This window comes from Gymnoscopelus microlampas (genome assembly GCF_963454915.1).
Source record: "Gymnoscopelus microlampas genome assembly, chromosome: 20".
Lineage (NCBI taxonomy): Eukaryota > Metazoa > Chordata > Actinopteri > Myctophiformes > Myctophidae > Gymnoscopelus > Gymnoscopelus microlampas.
In genome coordinates, this window is record NC_139957.1 from 2,486,583 (window position 1) to 2,508,856 (window position 22,274).

At 41.8% G+C, this 22,274-nt stretch overlaps 2 protein-coding genes across 5 annotated transcripts in view; one reads left to right on the top strand and one right to left on the bottom strand.

Moving 5' to 3' along the window:
* Nucleotides 1-5,112, bottom strand: part of ralgapa1 (Ral GTPase activating protein catalytic subunit alpha 1) — a 147,107-nt gene extending 141,995 nt beyond the window's left edge. For all 4 annotated transcript variants that reach the window (XM_084043985.1, XM_084043982.1, XM_084043983.1 and 1 more), the window contains exon 1: nt 4,590-5,112. In XM_084043985.1, coding sequence (XP_083900111.1) covers nt 4,590-4,695 — 106 coding nt within the window. In that variant the 5' untranslated portion in view covers nt 4,696-5,112. The remainder of the gene's footprint in view (nt 1-4,589) is intronic.
* A 2,742-nt stretch (nt 5,113-7,854) lies between these two features.
* LOC311035825 (breast cancer metastasis-suppressor 1-like protein-A) lies at nt 7,855-15,844 on the top strand. The gene is made up of 9 exons (XM_084044282.1): nt 7,855-7,977; nt 9,484-9,643; nt 10,794-10,884; nt 11,108-11,235; nt 11,985-12,064; nt 13,087-13,183; nt 14,078-14,167; nt 14,945-15,009; nt 15,375-15,844. Exons 2-9 carry the CDS (start codon nt 9,511-9,513, stop codon nt 15,471-15,473), a joined length of 783 nt encoding a protein of 260 aa, XP_083900408.1. The 5' UTR covers nt 7,855-7,977; nt 9,484-9,510; the 3' UTR covers nt 15,474-15,844.
* The last annotated feature ends 6,430 nt before the right edge of the window (nt 15,845-22,274 follow it).

Consider the following 22,274-nt stretch of genomic DNA (forward strand, 5'->3'; position numbering starts at 1 on the left):
TATAACTTGATACATTGTTTTTTGTATTGTCCCTGTCAAATAAACATTAAAAAAAAATGCTTTAAACGTTTGTTTTTTTTCTGCCATATTTGAGGAATATTCGAACATGGAATATTAATTTACCAGCACTAGTTTTGACTGCAGAGTCAAACAAGACTAGTCAAAGCCTACTTAATAACCACAGCCATGGCTGTTCTTCATCTTGTTTCCCACTACATTATTACCAAGCAGCACTAGCCAAGGTTTACTCAATGGCCTGATTGCATCATCAAAGGGTATTACAAATCCTTCGAGTAATAGCTTCTCGTTGAATCAGCAGGGTTTGTTATCATCAGGTCTTACAGTGTCTCAAAAAGACAAAATAGGCTCTATTCACAGCAGCCATATTATGAAGACATTCACAGGTGTTACCAATGATACTAATGAAGGCTCTGTTCCATTCTGGTCAAACAGAGTCAGGGTGCTGATATTGTGCATGTTGGCTCACTGGAAACACTCTGCTACACCAGTGGGTCTAAAGTTGGGGTCCGGGGACCCTCATGGGCTTCCAAATGGCCCCTTACGGGTGTGTAACTCTGAGAGTGTACAAATGGAACCAAATGAACCCGTAAGGGTCCATTTGGTTCCGTTTGTACACTCTCAGAGTTATGGGGGTCGTGGAAACCACTGTGCTACACTAAATGGATCAGAGCCTTCATTAGTGTCATTGGTAACACCTGTGAAGGAAGTGATAATATGGCTGCTGTGCATAGAGCCTATTGCCGCAGCGAAGGAGGAGAGGACACTGGAGCAGCGCCGACATTTAAGCCTTTTTTTATTTTAAGGTGCTAGCAACAGGTGACTGACGATTCCGACGTCTACGTCATCTTCCTCACAAACGACTGCAGTCATACCAGATAATACACCATAATAATAGATCAAATATCATGTGACGCACCACCACGTTTGGCTGGTGGTATGAGATACTATTCCACTTGTAAGGCTTTAAGGTTAGAATTCTGAAACAGAATCACCACAAACTCCGTTTGTGTAATAAACAGCTAGGTTTTTTACTTTCTTCAGCATAACTTGCTCCAGTGAAAAGTAAATAGGCTCTATGCACAGCAGCCATATTGGGAATGAATTGGGCCCCTGCCTTACTTCCTTTTACAGGTGTTACCAATAATACTAATTAAGGCTCTGTTCCATTTAGTGTGGTATAGTGGTTGTCTTATTTTCAAGGACCCCCATAACTCTGAGAGTGTACAAATGGAACCAAATGGACCCTTACGGGTCCATTTGGTTCCATTTGTACACTCTCAGAGTTACACACCCACCATAAGGGGCCATTTGGGAACCAAAATGGAGTGTTTCTAGTGAGCCAACATGCACGATATCAGCACCCTGACCAGAATGGAACAGAGCCTTCATTAGTATCATTGGTAACACCTGTGAAGGAAGTACAGTATGAAGAGGCCCAATTTCTTTCCAATATGGCTGCGATGCATAGAGCCTATTGTTCTGAGAAATGTTGTCAACAATAAAGGCCAAGATGCAAAGGCAGCAATGTTATGCAGTGCTTGGACGGACAATGTTACCAGCCGTTTTGAAAAAAAGGTGTTTTTGCTACAGCACATACAGTATGCTATAGACCATATTCACACGGCGGCCATGTTTCTATGAAGTCAATGAAAGTAGCCACCCCGGGTGGCGGCACTTTCAATGTTAAATTCCAATATGGCCGCCGTTTGAATATGGCCTATGCTACGCATGCTGATTTTGTTCCATTTATCAGCACTCATTCCCGTTTGCTGGTAATATTGCAGTATACAATGTTTCCTGTATGCTGGTCTGTAGACTGTGTGGTTGTCCAGCTTTCTCTCTGTGGCATTACAAAACAACAATGTGACTCTAAGTGAGTGTGTGTGTGTGTGTGTGTGTGTGTGTGTGTGTGTGTGTGTGTGTGTGTGTGTGTGTGTGTGTGTGTGTGTGTGTGTGTGTGTGTGTGTGTGTGTGTGTGTGTGATTGTTATCAAGGCCCAACATTCCCCATGGAGTGCACAGAGAAGGCACACCCTCTCCTGTCTGAGTGCAAACACTCAACTCAGCCCCCCCAAACACACACACACACACACACACACACACACACACACACACACACACACACACACACACACACTAGTAGCTCATACAATAGACACGGGAAGTCCGGCTACTGTACTACTGGACATAGAGAGGAAAGAGTAGAGGCTGTTTCCTTTTCTGGGTTAGGCCTTTGTGTGTGCGTGCGTATTCTGCGTGAGAGAGAAATAGAGACTATGACATTGAGTATGTGCTGTAATAACACATTGTCCTGTATGAGTCTCTCACTCTCACACTTTTTCTCTCCTCTGCAGTGCTGACACACTCACACACTCACCCCATCTACTCTGTGTCAACCTCCATGTTCACTCATGCGCGCGCGCACACACACACACACACACACACACACACACACACACACACACACACACACACACACACACACACACACACACACACACACACACACACACACACACACACACACATACATCTTAAACATTGTGACATAGGGCTGGGCTATATGGACAAAATAAAGCATCACCATACTTCCAACAAAAACCTCAATATCAGCATTGTAACGATAATATCCTCTTTCTTTTCTAAATAAGTCAAAACAGCCAATCCACAAGCTCAAATTGTTGTGACAGTGGTGTAAAGTAACTAAGTACATTTACTCAAGTACTGGACTTTGGTAAAAATGTGAGGTGTTTTAACTTTAGTGGAGTATTGCCAATTTTCAATACTTACTTCTACTCCACTACATCTCTGAGGAAAATTGTACTTTTACTCCACTACAATTATTTGAAAACTTTAGTTACTACTTACTTTGCAGATATGAATGATTATAATAAAACATGCATTAACTACTTTAGGTCCGTTTTATACCTTGGCTATTTGAAAATAGCAGATCTACAACGACGCGTTGTGAGCTTGTAGATCTGCTATTTTCAAACATTTTAGTACTTTTACTTTTGGTCATTTTAATATATTTTGATGCCAATACTTTTGTACTTTTACTCAAGCAACATTTTGAACACATCAACTTGTAACAGAGAATTTCTACATGCGGTATTGATACTTTTACTCAAGTAAAAAATGTGAGTACTTTTTCCACCACTGCAATGTGATGCCTTGTTGAGCATCTGGATTGATTGATTTCAATCATGAAAGTTTTTGAAAGTATAAAATAAGGTATAAATAAGGGATTGTATTTTCCTAGCTCTACCACTGTGACCCCCCCCCCTTATTTTAACTGCTTATTATATCATGTTCTGCACAGCAGCGTATATCTGCAGGGGTTGACACTAACGGTTGCCCGTGGCAAGTAAATAAAACGTTTGGGCAGGAGGAGTTTCCTTTCAGATTGCCCGACGGGCAAGTGCCTTTGAGACCTTAGTGTCAACCTCTGATCTGTCTGTCACGTAATGTCACTATGAATTGAGTACAAAGGAGGACCCCAATGGAAACAAGCCAATGGCTTTCTTGTTTGTTTTTTTATTCCTATTAGCTGACCTTGACTTGTATTGAACTGTACTTTCAAATGCTTTTTTTCTGCAAACTTCTAATAAAGTATTCAATCAATCAATCAATCAATCAATCCACACTATTCACAACACACGCACACACACACATCCTAAAGACTGTGACAAGTTCCACACTGTCTTATTCACACTCACACACACATGCAACATACTGTGGCAATTAACAACATTTCCTCACTGTGTACACACACACACACACACACACACACACACACACACACACACATCAGCACTGTTCCTGTTGGCACCAAAGCTCCATCACTGTTTGACTCTCTCTCTCTCTCTCTCTCTCTCTCTCTCTCTCTCTCTCTCTCTCTCTCTCTCTCTCTCTCTCTCTCTCTCTCTCTCTCTCTCTCTCACACACATAACTGGATCCCAACAGTCCAGAGACAGTATTATAACACAGCAACATCCTCTGGCCTCAATGCAACACAGTGTGTGTGTGTGTATATGTATGTGTGTGTGAGAGAGAGAGAGAGAGAGAGAGAGAGAGAGAGAGAGAGAGAGAGAGATTGTATATCTGCTATTTTTGAAAAATCCTAGCACAAAAATATGTTTTTGAGGCAAAAAAAACATAATTTTGGGGGTCCATGACATGAAAAAGTTTGAGAACCACTGTTCGCTTGCTTTCGCTTGCTTTCTCTCTCTCTCTCTCTCTCTCTCTCTCTCTCTCTCTCTCTCTCTCTCTCTCTCTCTCTCTCTCTCTCTCTCTCTCTCTCACACACACACACAAATAACTGGATCCCAACAGTCTAGAGACAGTATTGTAACATCAGTGCAATACAGTGTGTGTGTGTGTGTGTGTGTGTGTGTGTGTGTGTGTGTGTGTGTGTGTGTGTGTGTGTGTGTGTGTGTGTGTGTGTGACATGACATCCATCCACACACACACACACAACACATCTGTCACCCAGCTTTAACCTTGACTATAGACAGATAGATAGTGTGTGTCTGGCCTGGGCTGTGGGACTCTACAGCTTGAACTCACCTATGACTATCCTCAGATGCTTCAGCCTGGTCAGCACGTCCTTCTTGGGGTCCAGCACCTTCTGTGTGGACTTCTTCACATCCCCATGGGGCTTCTTGGAGAACATGGCAATGTGTGGGGTGGTGGACAGGACAAGATCAAGACAGGACAGGCCAGATCAAGACAGACAGACAGACAGACAGACAGACAGACAGATCAGATCAGATCAGACAGACTGACTGATCAGACACAGATCAGACAGGGCTAAAGGAGGGAGCTAGCTGAGTGGTAGTATAGCTTTTTTCTCCCTCTCAGCTAGCTGTTTAATCTCCAGATAAATGGCTAGCTATCATTGAATAGCGTTTGCGGCAGCCGCTCGACACGAACGACGTCGATATACATCAGTGTATTGGCCGGAAAAGGTGCATTGTTGTTGTTGTTGTTGTTTTTAAAGAGAGGCGTTATGTAAAACAGTCAAAACGTTCTAGCGGCGCAAAGCATCCATCCATTGCACCTCCTCCCTTCTTCCAAAACACACAGAGAGCAGCCGAAAGCTAAAACTGTTGACCAGCTCTGGAGTCTGTGCGTCCCATAGCTCGGAGGGATGGGATGGAACGCTATTGGGCGGGGTTTGGTTGCCACAGGCAACGCGCTCGTGCCTAGACTAGAGAGCCCAGTGGTTGTCAAACTTTTTCCATGTCAAGGACCACCCAAAAATGTGTTTGGCCCGCGGACCCCCTATCTCAAAATATGTAATAATAATTTTAAAAAAAAGTACATTTGCCTCTGAGATGCAAAATTATAATAATAATAATAATAATAATAATAATAATAATAATAATAATAATAATAATAATAACAATAATAATAATGAATAATGAATAATGAATAATGAATAATGAATAATGAATAATAATTAATAAATAATACATAATAGCACTTTTTGAAAACAGTGTTACAAAGTGCTCTACAATATCAAGCTCAAATACAGCCATGGGGATTACAGCCATAAGCAGAGCAGAATAAAGTATTAAAAATGCTCATAGTCAAGTAAGTAAAAGTACCTCAAAATTAAGTGAATGTACTAATTTACTTTCCACCACTGCAATGTTGCATATAACTGCACCAGGTTTAGAGTTATTGTTGTTACCCGTTAGTTAGTTAGTTGATAGAGGCATAATTTAATTTGAGGTATTTTTACTCTATAACCAATTTTCAATACTTCTACTCCACTACATCTCAGAGGAAAATATTGTACTTTCACTCCACTGCAATTATTTGAAAACTTTAGTTACTATACTTTATAGATTGTGGTTATTATTACAAAACATACATAGTAACCATTCAGTCCTATACATTTCGGCCATTTGAAAATAACATCTCTACATGCTCACAATGCATCGCGCCACGACGCGTTGTGAGCTTGTAGATCTGCTATTTTCAAAAGATTTGTATACATATGGAAGAATTGAAACCTGTTAAATGGGACATTCTGCATAATGAGTCATTTCTACTTTGATTGATTGATTGATGTACTTTATTTAGTAAGAAATGAGAAACAGTACATGGAAGTACAATTCACAATACAAGGCCTACTAAACTGGATAACTCATAATGCACTAAGCTTGTTTAAAATGAGTTCCCACGCACACAAATCATAAAGTGACAGACAGATATACACTACTATACAGAACATCATACAATCAGCTTACAGGTTACTGGTATGAAACAAAACATAATAAATATGTACAAGAAAAAAGAGAGGGGGGCGGGGGGGTTTAGGTTAAGACTTTGACAGGGGCCAGTTTGGAATTGCAGCGTCCTGAAGGTGTTTCTTTAGGGCCGTTGTGAGTAGGGTTTTACACTCCTTTACTCCTTTTGGTAGGGCATTCCACATTTTTGTATGAGAACGAGTTCATTCCCTTTGTTGTGCCAAACATTGAACATGATCCGTGGAGCTTCCTCTGGTGTTGTGATCGTGGACTTCATTTACGTTTTTGAAATATTTTGACAGGTACAGGGGTATCCCAATTTTGTGTCATATCGGCGTGCAAGGCCGTTGATATAGTCGTTCAGGTAAAGGAGGCATGTGTCAGTGGAGTGGGATGTTCTGAAACCAGATTGGAGTTTGTAAATTAGATATTTTTCCGCAAGATACTTTTCAACCTGTTCATAGACTTTTTTCCATGACTTTTGAGATGGAGCTAAGAATAGAAATAGGGCGGTAGTTGTCCTAAAAAAAGTACCAAGTTACTTTTGGTACTTTAAGTACATTTTGATGCCAATACTTTCTACTTTCTGCATTGTGGTATTGAATGATACTTTTACTTAAGTAAAAATGATGAGTACTTTTTCCTCCACTGATAGAAAAGCATAAACAAACGGGTCACCCATCTCACTGTAGCTGCCGCTGTCTCCAATGACAACCAGCTAGCCAATCACAGCGCGCCCCTTCGAGCTATGGGACGCTCCGCCGCTTGAGAAAACATCATGGCGGAGGAGGGAGGAGGAAAAACAAAGTAATGGAAAGCAGAGAAATCGACCCTCTGGCAAATAACACATTTTTATGGTTTTATTAGATTTTTTTTCCATATGAGAAAGTGGTCAAATTTTTTTTTTGCAGGGTTTATAAATTAGAATGGACATTTCGGTCACACTTCCGGCCAACCCAGCATTGTTTTGCACTTTGCTCGACGCGCTTAGATCGATCTCTCAGATTCTACTGGTCAAGCTCAGTGTTGCCATGTCCGCTTATTATAAGCGAGTTTGTGCTTGTTTTTCTGTGTGAAGTTGCGGGTTGCGTGTAGTTGCTTATTTGGGCTAATGTTTTTCAGTTTTTTTTTGATATGGTTGAAACCAATGGTTTTGAACATTTGCATGTCAGGGACCGCCAAATTAAATTAAGTATTTATTTGTCCGCAGACACCCATCTGAAAATATTTTGTTCCAGGGACCCCCATACCAGATTTGTGTAATTGTGTTGTTAGAATCATGTTTCAAAAATGTTCCACATTTTGCACTTTTCTTCCAAGATTTCTTTTTTAAAAATAGCTAATGTTATAAAGTGCTCATGTGTTTACTTTTCTTTTGGGCTTGTTTTCATAGACGTGGTTGCTTATATCTCTCACAACATCTGGCAACACTACTCGTCAATCTGCAGGGGGTGCAGTGAACCCTGGTTAATGTAGTCTAACCCCCGTTCGGCGACGCCACAGCGCACACCATTAAAAACTACAACTCCCAGAACAACCTACAAGGCGCTGCCGTGATTTGTTTTTAGCTTTCTTTCCCCACAACACTACACTTAGCTTCAGACAGCAGCGTCCGAACCAATTAGTTTGAAGAAAGAAAAGCTTTATTTATTGTTGTTTTTTTGCTTGAAGCTACGACTTTATTACAGTCTTCTCCTGTGAGTCAACACACCTTTACACTAAACCGCTTAATTGATGTTAAATAACCTCATTATTCAACACGCAGCGTTAGCTTGTTTATCTGTTTTCAGTCAGATAGACCAGAAAAAGACCCTTAAAATAATCTAAAACCAGTTATAGGCTCTATTCACAGCAGCCATATTATGAAGACATGCACAGGTGTTACCAATGATACTAATGAAGGCTCTGTTCCATTCTGGTCAGACAGAGTCAGGGTGCTGATATTGTGCATGTTGGCTCACTGGAAACACTCTGTTACACTAGTGGGTCTACAGTTGGGGTCCAGGGACCCTCATGGGCTTCCAAATGGCCCCTTACGGGTGTGTAACTGGAACCAAATGGACCCTTATGGGTCCATTAGGTTCCATTTGTACACTCTCAGAGTTATGGGGGTCGTGGAAACCACTGTGCTAGACTAAATGGAACAGAGCCTTCATTAGTATCATTGGTAACACCTGGGAAGGAAGTGATTATATGGCTGCTGTGCATAGAGCCTATTGTCAGTGGTGTAAAGTAACTTAAGTACTGTACTTAAAAAGTATAATTCTGAGGTATTTGTACTTTACTTGAGTAAGTTGAGTATTTCCAATTTCCAATACTTTTACTTTGCAGATATAAATGATTACATTATAATACGTACATTAACCACTTTAGCCCTATTTTATACCTAGGCTGTTTGTAAATAGCTACAATAAGTAAGTACATTGTATTTATATAGCACACAGAGGGCTCACAAAGTGCTTCAACATACATAGAGATTAAAAACCAAACAAGGTATTCAAATAGGTAGAACAGTGAGCTTGTAGATCTGCTATTATCTAATATTTTAGTACTTTTACTTTTTGTACTTTAAGTACATTTTGATGCCAATACTGTTGTACTCAAGTAAATTTTAGTGTTTAATCTGAAATACAATTGTATACAACATAGAGGGGGTCCCTGCTTCATCTCTCTCTCTCAGCTAGGGGGTCCTTGGCCTGAAAACGCTGAAGGCCCGTGTTATAGACTTATAGACACCCGGCCTGAGCGCATGAACCAGTCTCTAGTTGAAATGTTAAAACAGGGGTGATGCAACTTTGATGATGGAGAGGGCCACTATATTGCCACACTCACTCCAGAGGGCCACATTGCATTACTTTGCATTATTTTTTTGGTGTTATTTTTGAATTGGAATCCTGAAAAGTTTAGTTATACTTATGTTAACTTTATGAACTTAAATGCAAATACATTGGACATAAAAAAGACAATACAATTTCAATACTAGTCGTTAAGCCACTAATATAGACTGAAGTAATTAAAGCGGGTCATGTTTGCATGTTTGGAATTGGAACAGCTGAAATCAATAATATATCAGTATTCCGATATTAACCTGCGGGCCGCATTAAGTGAAGGTGGGGGACCGCATGTGGCCCACGTGTGTGTTAGAACAAAATTGACAGATTCGGTCGACCTGAGCTTCGTTTTGCCCTGTCACCCATTTACAGTCTGGAAGGAGCGAGCCAGCCCCAGACATGCCGGTGCACCGTGACCGGGACAAGAAGGAGAGCACGGCAGAGGAGATGGAGGTGGAGGAGCAGGACGCCTCCACCTCCGAGGAGGAGGACTCGGACACCTCCTCCATCTCTGAGGACGGAGACAGCTCTGGTAAGGAAAGGAGCTTCTCTCGGAACACCGTTTCTCAGCCACGATGGGTATTGCAAAGTGGGCCCACAAATGATCATCAAAACACTAAGATTTAACCCATTAAAACCGGGAACGCATCTTCTGTGTCACTTTAAGATTTCTTTGGCCATTCAAAAATAGCAGATCTACAAGCTCGTAGCGCGGCACCGAGTGCCGCGCTACGAGCTTGTAGATCTGCTATTTTTGAAAAATCTTGAACATTTGTGCACATCATTTTTTAAAGCAAACATTTGTAACTCAAATCTTTGCATATCATTTTGGGGGTCCTTGACATGAAAAAGTTTGAAAACCACTGATATTATAGCAACATAAGAAAAGAAAAAATAAATGTTAGGATTTAGAAGACATTTGTAGAATCCCCAGAAACAAAGATATGAGTTACCAACGTTCGCTTTAAAGAACGTATCAAGATTTGCACACATTTTCACGATTTTTCTAAGGAAAATAGCAGATCTACAAGCTCATAGCTCTATGAGCTTGTAGATCTGCTATTTTTGAAGTATAAGATAATGGTTAAAGTGGTTAAAATCTAAAAATGACAGATGCTTTCCCGGTATTAATGGGTTAAAGGAGAATTGCGGCCAACGTTATTCTTACCTTTTATTATGACGTTATGATATCCTAGGACGAGTGGTACAGTACACAAATTCCATAACTCCATAACGGATCCGCCAGAGTTAAAAACACGCGCTTATGGTTCTTGCTTGAAATCGCGTATTTTAATAATAAATACATTTTTTTCACTTTTTCCGCGAGAGATCTGATGTTTACAGTGAGAGAACACGATGCAACTTGTTGTTCTTGAATGCGACCGTAAGCCGAGCTTTCACGACACTTCCGGCGCCTGACCGGAAGTTTTTCAGCTGTAGTGGTTGTATCTACACGCTTGTAAGCTTGTAGATCAGCTATTTCTGCTTTTTATTTTATTTGAAAATGTGTGAAAAAATGTCAACACAATTATGACAAAAATAATTGCGATTATCTCAAACAATTGCGATTAGACGATAATAGTAATAATTGTGACAGGCCTACATTGTGGAAGATTTTTTTCTTGTGGATCCATGTGAAAACCAAACCTGTGTAATACGCTTGCTGATGTTTACCAATTCAGAAATGGACGAGGAGGATTGTGAGCGGAGGAGGTTGGAGTGTCTAGACGAGATGACCAACCTGGAGAAACAATTCTCCGACCTCAAAGACCAGTAAGACTATCTGTCTGCTAACATTCTGTCTGTGCTCTCATATTCTCTCTCTCTCTCTCCGTTTAGAAGCATCCCTGTCAGTTAATTCTAACATGAGTAACTGGAATAGAGAGTGAATGTGTGTGCCTGTCTTCCAAGTTCCAGCATCACCTGACTCTATGTGTGTGTCTGTGTGTCTGTGTGTGTGCGTGTGTGTCTGTGTGTGCGTGCGTGCGCACTCCAGTTTGTACCGCGAGCGTACAAACCAGTTGAACAGTAAGCTGACTGAGGTGGAAGCCGGCAGGGCGTCAGAGTATCTAGATCCTCTGGCGGGCTTGTTGGAGAGCATGCAGGTCCGCACCAAGGTGGCGGGTAAGAATTCACACACACACATATGCATGCGCACGCGCGCACACACACACACACACACACACACACACACACACACACACACACACACACACACACACACACACACACACACACACACACACACACACACACACACACACACACACACACACACACACACACACACACACACACACGTTTCATTGACAGAGGACAGAATGGTCATTGGTGGCCATGACTAGCAACACATGCAAACAGACGTACACATTTATTTAGCTTTATCCTACAATGCAAGAGTCAGACAACTCTTGCATTGAATGAATTTATTTATTGAGGATAAATATATTCAGCATAAATATTTATAGCATATTTGGTGTCACGGCTCTGTCTCATTTCATTCATTACCTGTAAGCGTGAAATATTAAAATAATTTGCCAAATTAGTTTGACAGGGAATTAAAATGGATCCCATAAGGGAATCGTATAGAGACAGAGCCCACATGTGGATGCTGGGGTGGTGGTGGGACTCGGGAGCACAAACTACTTCATAGAGCAGAGCACAAAGCAGCAGCAGAGCAGCAGCAAAATGAATGAGCAGTGAGGTTTAAAAAGCCCCCCCGAGTTATCTGCCTGAACTAGAAAAAAGGGGAAAGGATGTTACAGGTATAAGCCAAAAAGGTTTCAGTTCATCTTTTTTTTATTATTATTGTATACCATTTTAAAATCATGTTTTTATTCACTATCTTATATTATCTTATGTTCATTTCCCAGGGATTTACAGAGAACTGTGTCTGGAGTCGGTGAAGAACAAATACGAGTGTGAGATCCAGGCAGCGTGCCAGCATTGGGAGGTGGGACACGCGCGTGCACACACACACACACACATCATTTTAATTATTTAAAAACAATTACTCTCTGCCTTAAGTCCTTGAAGTCGATGTACGACCCCAGATGGAAACTCCTGCTTAACCACTCTATATACTTCAGTTGATTGTGGTTCCCCTAGGGGTCTCTACTTTGTTGTCTATTATAACCACATGCTCAGAGCAGGGATGCTCTGGTTCATGTGGTTAATGACTATATTGCACTGCAGAGTAATTATGTAATAGCTCCATTAAATATATAGATATATATATAGGGCAATTTTTAAAAATATATTTTTGGGGGCTTTTATGCCTTTATTTGGACAGGACAGTAGGCTGACAGGAAATGGGGAGAAAGATGGGGGGGGATACAACAAAGGTCGTCGGGAGCGGGAGTCGAACCCGCGACACACTGTCATTATGTGGTATGCGTCTTGACCGCTAGGCCAGCGGACGCCCCATATAGGGGAATGTTGTAAGTAAGTGTATATTATGTGTAGGGATGTCCGATATTATTATTATTTTTATACATGTTTTTTGTGGGGGGGAGGGGGGCTAGTGAAAGTTACAGGAGTTCTTACTGTATGGTGTGCGTGTGATATGAAATGTGAGCTTACCATAATCACAGTAATCCTTAATCATATTCAAGGGCTTTTGGAGAGAAATGAGACAGACTCCATTCAGTCTGGCACCTCTCAATAGATATTAGATTTCTCTCCCTCCGAAGATGTGGGGGACCAATCAGGGCCCAGTATGCAAATATGGGGTGGGTTTATCACCAGAGGCAATTTTTGTATTTGCCCCTCAGAAATGCAGGTTCCACACAGAGATTCCAGACTAATATCTACGCAGTGATATTAGTCTGGTCATGCCAGGCTACCTGTCTGGGGAATCGAACCAGGAACTTTTCAGGTTAAAACCTGCTCCTCTAACCTTTAGGCCACCGCTGCCCCGAAATGTGAAGCTGAATGTGCGTTATCTTTATATATGTGTGTGCGTGCTGTACACAGAGTGAGAAGCTGTTGCTCTTGGACACAGTCCAGAGTGAACTGGAGGAGAAGATCAGACGGCTGGAGGAAGACAGACACAGCATAGATATCACATCAGGTAACACACATTTCATACATACAATAGTTATAGTAAGATTACTATTGCCATATTGTCTATATATACTGTATATATAAGCATAATATAGTCAAGCTTTCATTTTATTTAGTATTTTCTATCTTGTGTTTTACTGTTTTGTTTGTTTGTATGTAAACTTTGGACATATGGGACAGGTACGATTTGTTGCGCTATCTCTCTAATCGAAGCTGGTCAACATTAAAATCCTGTCAGACGCATAGCACTGAGAGAGCTTTCATAAGAGTTGCAAATGGCATCCAGTTGCAGTCAGATCAGTGTTTTCTAATAATGTTACGCTGATGACACGATGGCCCAAAACGTCCTTAAATTAAACCACAACAAAACTGAAGACCTTTTCTTTGGACCTGATCAGACTTCAGAAATAATTTATCAACACTTAGGTTACCTGGCCACAAATAGGAAGTCTGGTTCTAAAAGCCTAGGATTCCGTTTTGATCCCATTTGAAAATTGAGAAGCACATGTTAGATGTTCAGTATTATTTCTAATTACAGAATATTACAGTTATGCCCCCACTTATGCTTTAGGCAGTTAGACCAACAAGAGCTTTTGCCTAGAGTTAACGCTCTGGATTAATTTGTACTGGAATAACAAGTAACTGTAGTTTGGTTGCAAATAGTCTGTTATTACACAACAAGATTACTAACTGACTGTGATCTCACATTTTCCCGATCCTGGCTTTTTGGTGGTGGATTTTGATCAAATTACTCATTACTTATAAAGGCTCTGTATATCACGCGACACCATTGTACGACATAGTTTTACTTATGTTTAAATTCACAGCTTCATTGGCAGATCAATGTGATGAACGTGCAAAAATGTGATTCCCTGATTGTGTGTGTGTGTGTGTGTGACAGAGCTGTGGAGTGACGAGGTCACAGGGAGGAGGAAGAGGAGAGATGCCTTGAGTCCAGACAAGAAGAAGAGAAGACCCTCCGTGGTGGCTGATATCCTTCTGCTCACCCTGCTAGACCCCCACCTCTGTAGACACGCCACACTAGTGTTATCATATAGGTGTGGATCGTGTTAGAAATGATCATTCCTATGTTTTTTTTATGTTTTGTTTTTTGCCGTCACCACACAGCACAATCCTGAGAGTTAAATGAACTCTGAGACTCTAGCAGACTTAAACCACATGAACCTTGAGCGTCCTATTTTAGGGTGAACATTTGGTAAATCTTGTAGAATGGCAATTTTTTGTGTAAATCTTAAACAGGAGGGGGCCTAGTATAGAGCCGAGGGGGATTCCAGTCAACTAAGCGTAGGGTTTAACCCATTAAGACCGGGAACACATCTGTTCGTCATTTTAATATTTCTTTGGCTATTCAAAAATAGCAGATATACAAGCTCATAGTGCGGCACTCGGTGCCGCACTATGAGCTTGTAGATCTGCAAAAAACATAATAATCGTGAAAAATGTATGCAAATCTAAAATCAACAGTATGTTGCTATATCAGCGGTACTCCAACTTTTCCATGTCAAGGACCCCCAAAATGATATGTATTTGGCCGCGGACCCCCATCTCAAAATATGTTGTTCCAGGGACCCCCCAGAAGCACAGATCGAGATGTTTGAGATGTTTATAACCTTTCTTTACCCCAACAGACACTGACTGAATACACTGGTTGTGCGACAATATCTCTATCCGTCTTATTTTGTGTTCGCTCGTTCAACTTTCCAAGTGTGAATCATACTACTAATCACTGGCCCTTAACTCCACCCACGCCCATATATAGTCTACATGCTACCTGACCTGGACATCCTGGAAGACTGGACGGCCATCAGAAAGGTACCTATATGCAGCACGTCTCTGTCCACTTTCAACCTGGTGTCTCTATTTTTGGACGTGTCGTCATAGTTGAAAATGTTCAATCCTTTTACAAAAGGAAAAAAAATTAGCAGATCTTCAAACTCACAACACGCCGCCTCACAATGCATTGTGAGCTTGTAGATCTGTAAATATTGTTTAAGTGTTTAAGTTATTGTGGCCATGCACACAGTCATGTCCCATAGATGTTGAGTGAAAGTGATGTATGTGTGTTCTTTGTGTATGCGGTGTTATCTCTTAAAAATGGTGTGTGTGTGTGTGTGTGTTATCTCTTAAAAACTGTGTGTGTGTGTGTGTGTGTGTGTGTGTGTGTGTTTTTTTTTCAGGCGGTCGCTACGCTGGGTCCTCACAGAGGGAGGGCAGACTCTGACAGTTCCATGTTCCCCTTCAGACAAGACAGAAGCAGACCCATCCTCAATTGCTGATCTCTCTCTCTCTCTCTCTCACACACACACACACACACACACACACACACACAGAGGGACAGGAAAAGGCACACAGCATATGTAAACGGTAACATTGACATACCTCATATTCCATGGCAAGAGGGATCCATGAATCATGACGATCGTAATGATAAATGAAACACCTCCTTGTTACAACATCACCAGGGACTACATACAGTATATCTCTGCTGTCGGCCAGAAACCAGCTAACTAAAATCCTAACAGTTTTTGGAAAAACAAAAGAAAAAGAAAAATCAAGATTTTTCAATAATAGCAGATCTACAAGCTCATAGCGCGGCACTCAGTGCCGCGCTATGAGCTTGTATATCTGCTATTTTTGAATAGCCAAAGAAATCTAAAGTGACACAGATGCGTTCCAGGTCTTAACTCATTGAGTGCCACAATCCGTCAAATCCGTCACGTGGCCTGACGCCCAGAGCGCCACAATCCGTCAAATCCGCCATAAAAAAAAATTCAAAAAAAAAAAAAAAAATCAAAATAAAAGTTTTTTTTTTGGGGGGAAAAACATGTTCAGAACCCAAGATATGATGATTTGAAGATTTGCTGCTCCATCCACTCCTTGTTTAACCTATAACTTAAAAAGGCTGTATCTCGCTTCCTAAGCACTTTTTTTTTACAATGAATTTTGGCTGTGGCACTCAGAGCCAAAATTCCATAAACATGAATAAATAAGCTTGGCACTGAATGAGTTAATGGGTTAACCAACAAAGGGTATTCAATAGCACTGATTTATGGAAAAAAAATGAAAAAGCTGGAAAATGGAGATAGCTGGTTACTGCCCGACAACAAGTATATAAACCGGGATTTTTTTTTGTGCCATGAACTAGTTCTCTTGAAATAGATTTCTCTACATTCAGATACTCTTAACTATTATCTTACAAAACGTTTTGCTACATTTTTCTTTCTTTTTTTATAAACTCTCATAATACAGTAATTATGTGTTTTTTCACAGTGACAAACTCTTCTATAATTTTACACTATAAAATCAAGAGATTCACCTGGGCATATTCTGGAAGCAAAAACACACAAATGTTGGACATGCCCCAACAGTAACAGGTGTCTTAGGAGTGGGGTTTCAGTGCCTATTGTCAGTCTCCCACAGAGAAACTTTATATCTGTTAAAGTTATTAATAATAATGTGACCATACACAGTGACAAAGGCATACCTTGGCATTTTGACTGTTAAGCCTGATTTATACTATGTGGTATGACAGCGTTGCTTGCTGAAAACAGCCGATCTAGACACGTTTTCAGTGAGGGACACGGTTGTGCGTTTGGGTATAAATGAAACACCCCTATCAACCCTAGTGTCCCTGTAGCCTAGTAACGACCACTTGGGACCCTGGTCAACTCAGTATATAGGGTTTAAGTAGTTACACATTACTCTATTTATTTTTGTCACCAGCTACAGTAATTGGGACAAATTTGCTCCACTCGCTTTAACCAAAGAAAAAGGTTAGTTGCATTCTTCATAGGAGTCTGGCAGCTCAGTCAATTATCTTGTGGTTAATGGTCCCCATTAACCATTAAAGTCAAAATATCAAGGTATTCCTGTAAATGTATACTATTCTACTAGTATTAGCATTACTCTGTTTACATCTACCTCTACCTCTGCCTGATTTCTCTCGTCCTCTCTCTCCCCTCTTCCAGTGGCCTTCTACATAAAGGTTACCAATACATTTGATCCATACCAATACCCATATTTATACATGTTAGACATAATACGAAAACATTTCAACACCTATATCATGACAAGAATGTATGGCATTGTTCCACAGTCAATGCACCGTGAGATCAAATGTTATGTCAGAATAGATCATATGGTTTTTAAAAAGCATACCTTGTGTCGGCATCTCATGCTGCACACTGCATTTCCTGAGGCACTTTTGACTCTTAACCCATTAAGACCTGAAGCCGATTCTACACATGTCTTCTAAATCAGTATTCTGAAAAAACGTATGTTTCTATATCAGTACCCCCAGAAGCAAAGAATAGAGTTAAAAATGTTCGCTTTAAACAATATATATTCAAAGATTTGCACACATTTTCAAGATTTTTCAAAAATAGCAGATCTATCAGCAATTAAAAAGGTCTCTATGCTGCTCGAAGACTTTTTGTGGTTGAAATCTGGACAGCATCATTCTATTCATGTGGGGAGTAAATTTCATAAACATTTCAAATATTTCATACACAGATTGTGGAAATTAAGAGATTCCAGTGACAATTGACCGTAAAATGGTAACATTACACTATCTTCACAGATAAATCCCACTTTTTAGAGGGTGATGAACAAACTGCCATTTTCTTTATAAACTAATTGCGAACGCCGCCCAAGTGGAGCCTACTATGAAACTCTGCTCGGCTTGTGGCTCTGTCTGTCTGTGTGTGTGCAGTATGTGTGCACTGTCTGCACTGCCTGTGTGCAACCGACAGAGTGCGCCAGAGTGCTGCTACAGTCAAAACACACACACACACACACACACACACACACACACACACAAACACAGTCCGTAAATACACAAGTAAGACGCGCGAACGCTGGAAGCGAACGCAGCTCGAAAATAACAATAAGAAGAATAGAAAGGAATGAGCAATTACTTGCCATCCGGCCTGAAATATGCACAAATGACATGGAATTCTTAGATATCCGAATAGATGAACTCGTGTAGATGCTTGTAGATGTGTTATTTTTGACTGTCGCTGCTATATTTTTCTCAGAGGAGTGTAATTAGTCACCCAGGGGCACAGGCGAATTTCAGCCACACTGTAGTGCATGCAGGCAATGAGAGCGTGAGTCACATGGGGGCAGCCAATGAGAGCGTGAGTGACATGGGGGCGCGGCTGCACACATACTGCACACACACAGACAGACAGAGACACAAGCCCAGCCGAGTTTCATTGTAGGCTCCACTTGGGCGCGCCTCCTTCCGCGTTCGCAACAATATTTTCGAGCTGCGTTCGCTTCCAGCGTTCGCGCGTCTTACTTGTGTTTATGTGAAATGAGGTGTTACTGTGGTGATGCTATTAAATGTCAAATATTGTTCTGTCTGTAAACTGTCATCAGGTCCAAAAAACTAGATCAGTTTGATGTGAACAGGTTGTTTTATAATAAATCTTTTATATGTATTGATTGGTGTTTAGTTGTGTTGACCTCTGTGGACCCTGATCAAGAGTATGGGGAAGAGAAAACAGATTTGTTCAGGGAAACCGGAGCCCACTCGGGGATGATTTTCAATTAGTTGGAATGTGTTCCCAGATTGGTGTTCCAGGGGTCCCCAGCAAAATCTGTTGATATACGATCAACGACAGTTTAAACGGGACCGTACCTATGTTCTCCGGGTCCTATGTTCCCCGCTTTCCTATGGAGAGCGTGGAACATAGGACCTAACCTAAACCTAACCCTAACCCTAACCTTAGTGGGGGAACATAGAACCCGGGGAACATAGGGATGACCCCGTTTAGACACTCACCCGTTATACATCAAGCTATTTGAAAATAGCTATTAACCATGGTCACAACGCATTGCATGGCTAAGTGTTATTTTGTGAGCTTATAGATCTATTTTCATCTCGGGGGGGGGGGGAAATAGAATTTTGGAATGTTTTAAGATAAGGCGCATGTATTCAAAACCTGAGAATGAGAGGGGAAAGGAGCCCTTTAAAAAGCCTTTGTAAAATATACAACTGAGCTGCTGAATTTTCGATTCTATGTTATTCTATCGCTTGCAGACCACTTCAAATATTTTTTTTTGATTGAAATTTTTATTAGGCAAAAGAATGTAAAACAACACAGTTACATTTATAATACTTTTGTCTAAAAGGTCCGACCAAAAAAGTCCTTGCGGACTTGTTTCCGTTGCGGTCCTTGAATTAATTTCATAGACGTACATAGTATCAACCAAACAGTTCAAAAATGAACATAAAAATACTGGTAATTCTAAAAAATAAATAACCAAAAATAGCCGATCTACAAGCTCACACACTGTGTGCAACATACTTCCATAGAATGCTGGCTGCTATGGAATCCAATTGACTGAAATCAGTCGTGACTGAGAACTTTAACCCATGTTTTCGGAGCAGTGGACACCTTTCATACAGAACCTGGGCAGCAGTAATTGCGCAGGGCCTTGCTCATGGACACTTGGACCCATAGACCAGGGCCAGGCGGTGAACCGGAGACCTTCTGTTTCCCAGACGGCCTCTTTATCCATTCAGCTATGGTCCCTATTATAAACTGCCCACAAAAACTTCGGTCGATTATTTCTCCCCTTTAATAATACCACATTGGTATTGCTGGCAGGTGTGTGCACCTGAGCATGGGTTCTGCAATAGGCTCTATTCACAGCAGCCATATTATGAAGACATTCACAGGTGTTACCAATGATACTAACTAGAAGCTCGCCCCCGCTACGCGGGGGCTCGCGTCTAGCCCGCGGCCACGCCCACGTTGCGCCCGCGGCCACTTGGCAACTCATATAAGTGGCGTAGCGTCATGAGGGTCAGTGGGGCCGTGGCTCGGTCAGTGAAGACCCTGTAGTGCGGATGATATGTGGCATGGAGGGGCAGATTGTAAATCCCCAGAGGAAACATCCGTGGGCTACCATTGGTTCAGCGATGTGTGCGGTCGCCCTGCGGCCCCTCCTCCTCCACCAATGTGCAGTATTGAGAGCCCTGACGTCACAACAATTGGAGCGATGGGCACTGCACTGTGGTTGGTTAGGGTACACCTAGGGCCCAGGTAGAACCCAGTTAAAGCCTGCATGGGCAAACCCAGTTAGGACCCGCCTTGGTCCCACATAAACATGGCTAGTTGGGGCCCACCTAAGGGCCAGGTAGAAGCTACTTATAGCCTGCATGGGCATCGCAGTTGGGACTGAAGTGGATGCCGCTGACATTGCTGACATGGGGTCCATATGGTTTAGCCCACCTTGAAACCATATGGGAACTACGCTGGCATGCTGGTTGTAATGCAAACGCTGCATCATACCTGCAGTGTGTAGTTTGATGTTGTGTGTGTAGCAGATATACCTGCAGTGTGTAGATCAATGTCCATATGAAAGTCAATGCCCAGCAGTGTTTTTTTTCCCCAGCAGAGTTTCTAGTGTCTCTGTGTCTCTCTGGAAGAGGTTGCACATGAACTCTGCAGCCGCACTGAGGCGCTCCAACACAAACACTCTGACATTAAGCTGCTTCACACAACAAACATCAGCACCACGCTGCTGTTTGTCCAAAAGACACAAAATCTCCTCTCCCACCGACGTCATGTGTTCATTTATCGACAGCCGTACAGACTCCTTTTGACACATTTTACCTCGTTTATCCAGCTCTCACTGACTCTCCACATCGGGCTGTTATTTTGCTGCGATCAAGTCAACGATGTGAGAGATTAGCTATCACAGACGGACGGACAGGGGGTGAAACATAGTCTTGCGCCATGCCTTTCGGCCTGGCGGAGACAATAAAAAAACGAAAGTAAAGGAAATGGCCATTTCTGCAACAGAAGTAGTCAACAAACTATACTATGAAAACATGGGCCACATTGGCAAAGAATGTAAGAAAGAGGCAATCATGTAGAAAATAGCCGATCTACAAGCTTACAAAGCCTCTCAACGTGAGGCGTTTCGAGCTTGTAGATCGGCTATTTTCACAATATTTACTTGTGGAACGGAGTCAAACAGAATGGGGGGGTCCCAGATCAAGTACGTGTATTTGGGGGGGGGGGGGGGGGGGGGGGGCGTGAAAGGGCTTATTTTTGCGCGCCTTTGGGCTCGTTTGCATTGTGCGCACGGCAGCGCTTGTTTAGCGTACGTCAGCGCGACGTGGCAACGTGAAAGGTGATTGGCTGGTGAAAAGAAACACCCGGACGTGAATTTTGTGTTGGCGAAGTGATTTGCATAAGTATTGGAGCATAATGCGTTTGATATTAATTGTACATCCTGCAAGTACAGTGATGGGATGCGAAGCAGCTGGTGTCACAGGCAGAATATTGAGGAATTTTGGGGGAAAATGTGGAGTTAGTTGGGCCATGTGTCTGCTTGGCAATTGAGCACATACACTCGTGTACACTCCATGACTGTGGCCGTCAATTATGGTAGCAAGATGAAGGCTCTGTTCCATTCTGGTCAAACAGAGTCAGGGTGCTGATATTGTGCATGTTGGCTCACTGGAAACATTCTGTTACACCAGTGGGTCTAAAGTTGGTTGTCCAGGGACCTTCATGGGCTTCCAAATGGCCCCTTACAGGTGTGTAACTGAGAGTTATGGGGGTTGTGGAAACCACTGTGCTAGACTAAATGGAACAGAGCCTTCATTAGTATCATTGGTAACACCTGTGAAGGAAGTGATACTATGGCTGCTGTGCATAGAGCCTATTAAACAGATTCATAAGCACATACAGAAACTGTGCAAAATTTGCCGTAGCATCACTATTATCCACAAACAGTATGCATCGATGTACAGCATGCAGCGTTTTATAATTATTCAGTGTGAAGCAAAGAAAGGAGTCTAATGATTTAAACCAGGGCTGATGCAACTTTGATGATGGAGAGGGCCACTATATTTCCACACTTACTCCAGAGGTCCAAATTGCATTGTTGTCTCTCCGTATTTTAACTTTTTTCGCCATTCTATGTCACACAAAAGTAGCAAAAGTAGCCGATCTACAAGCTCAAAACGCGTCGCAGTGCAACGCCGATCTACAAGCCGATCTACAAGCTCACAACGTGTTGTGAGCTTGTAGATCGGCTATTAATGTATGTTT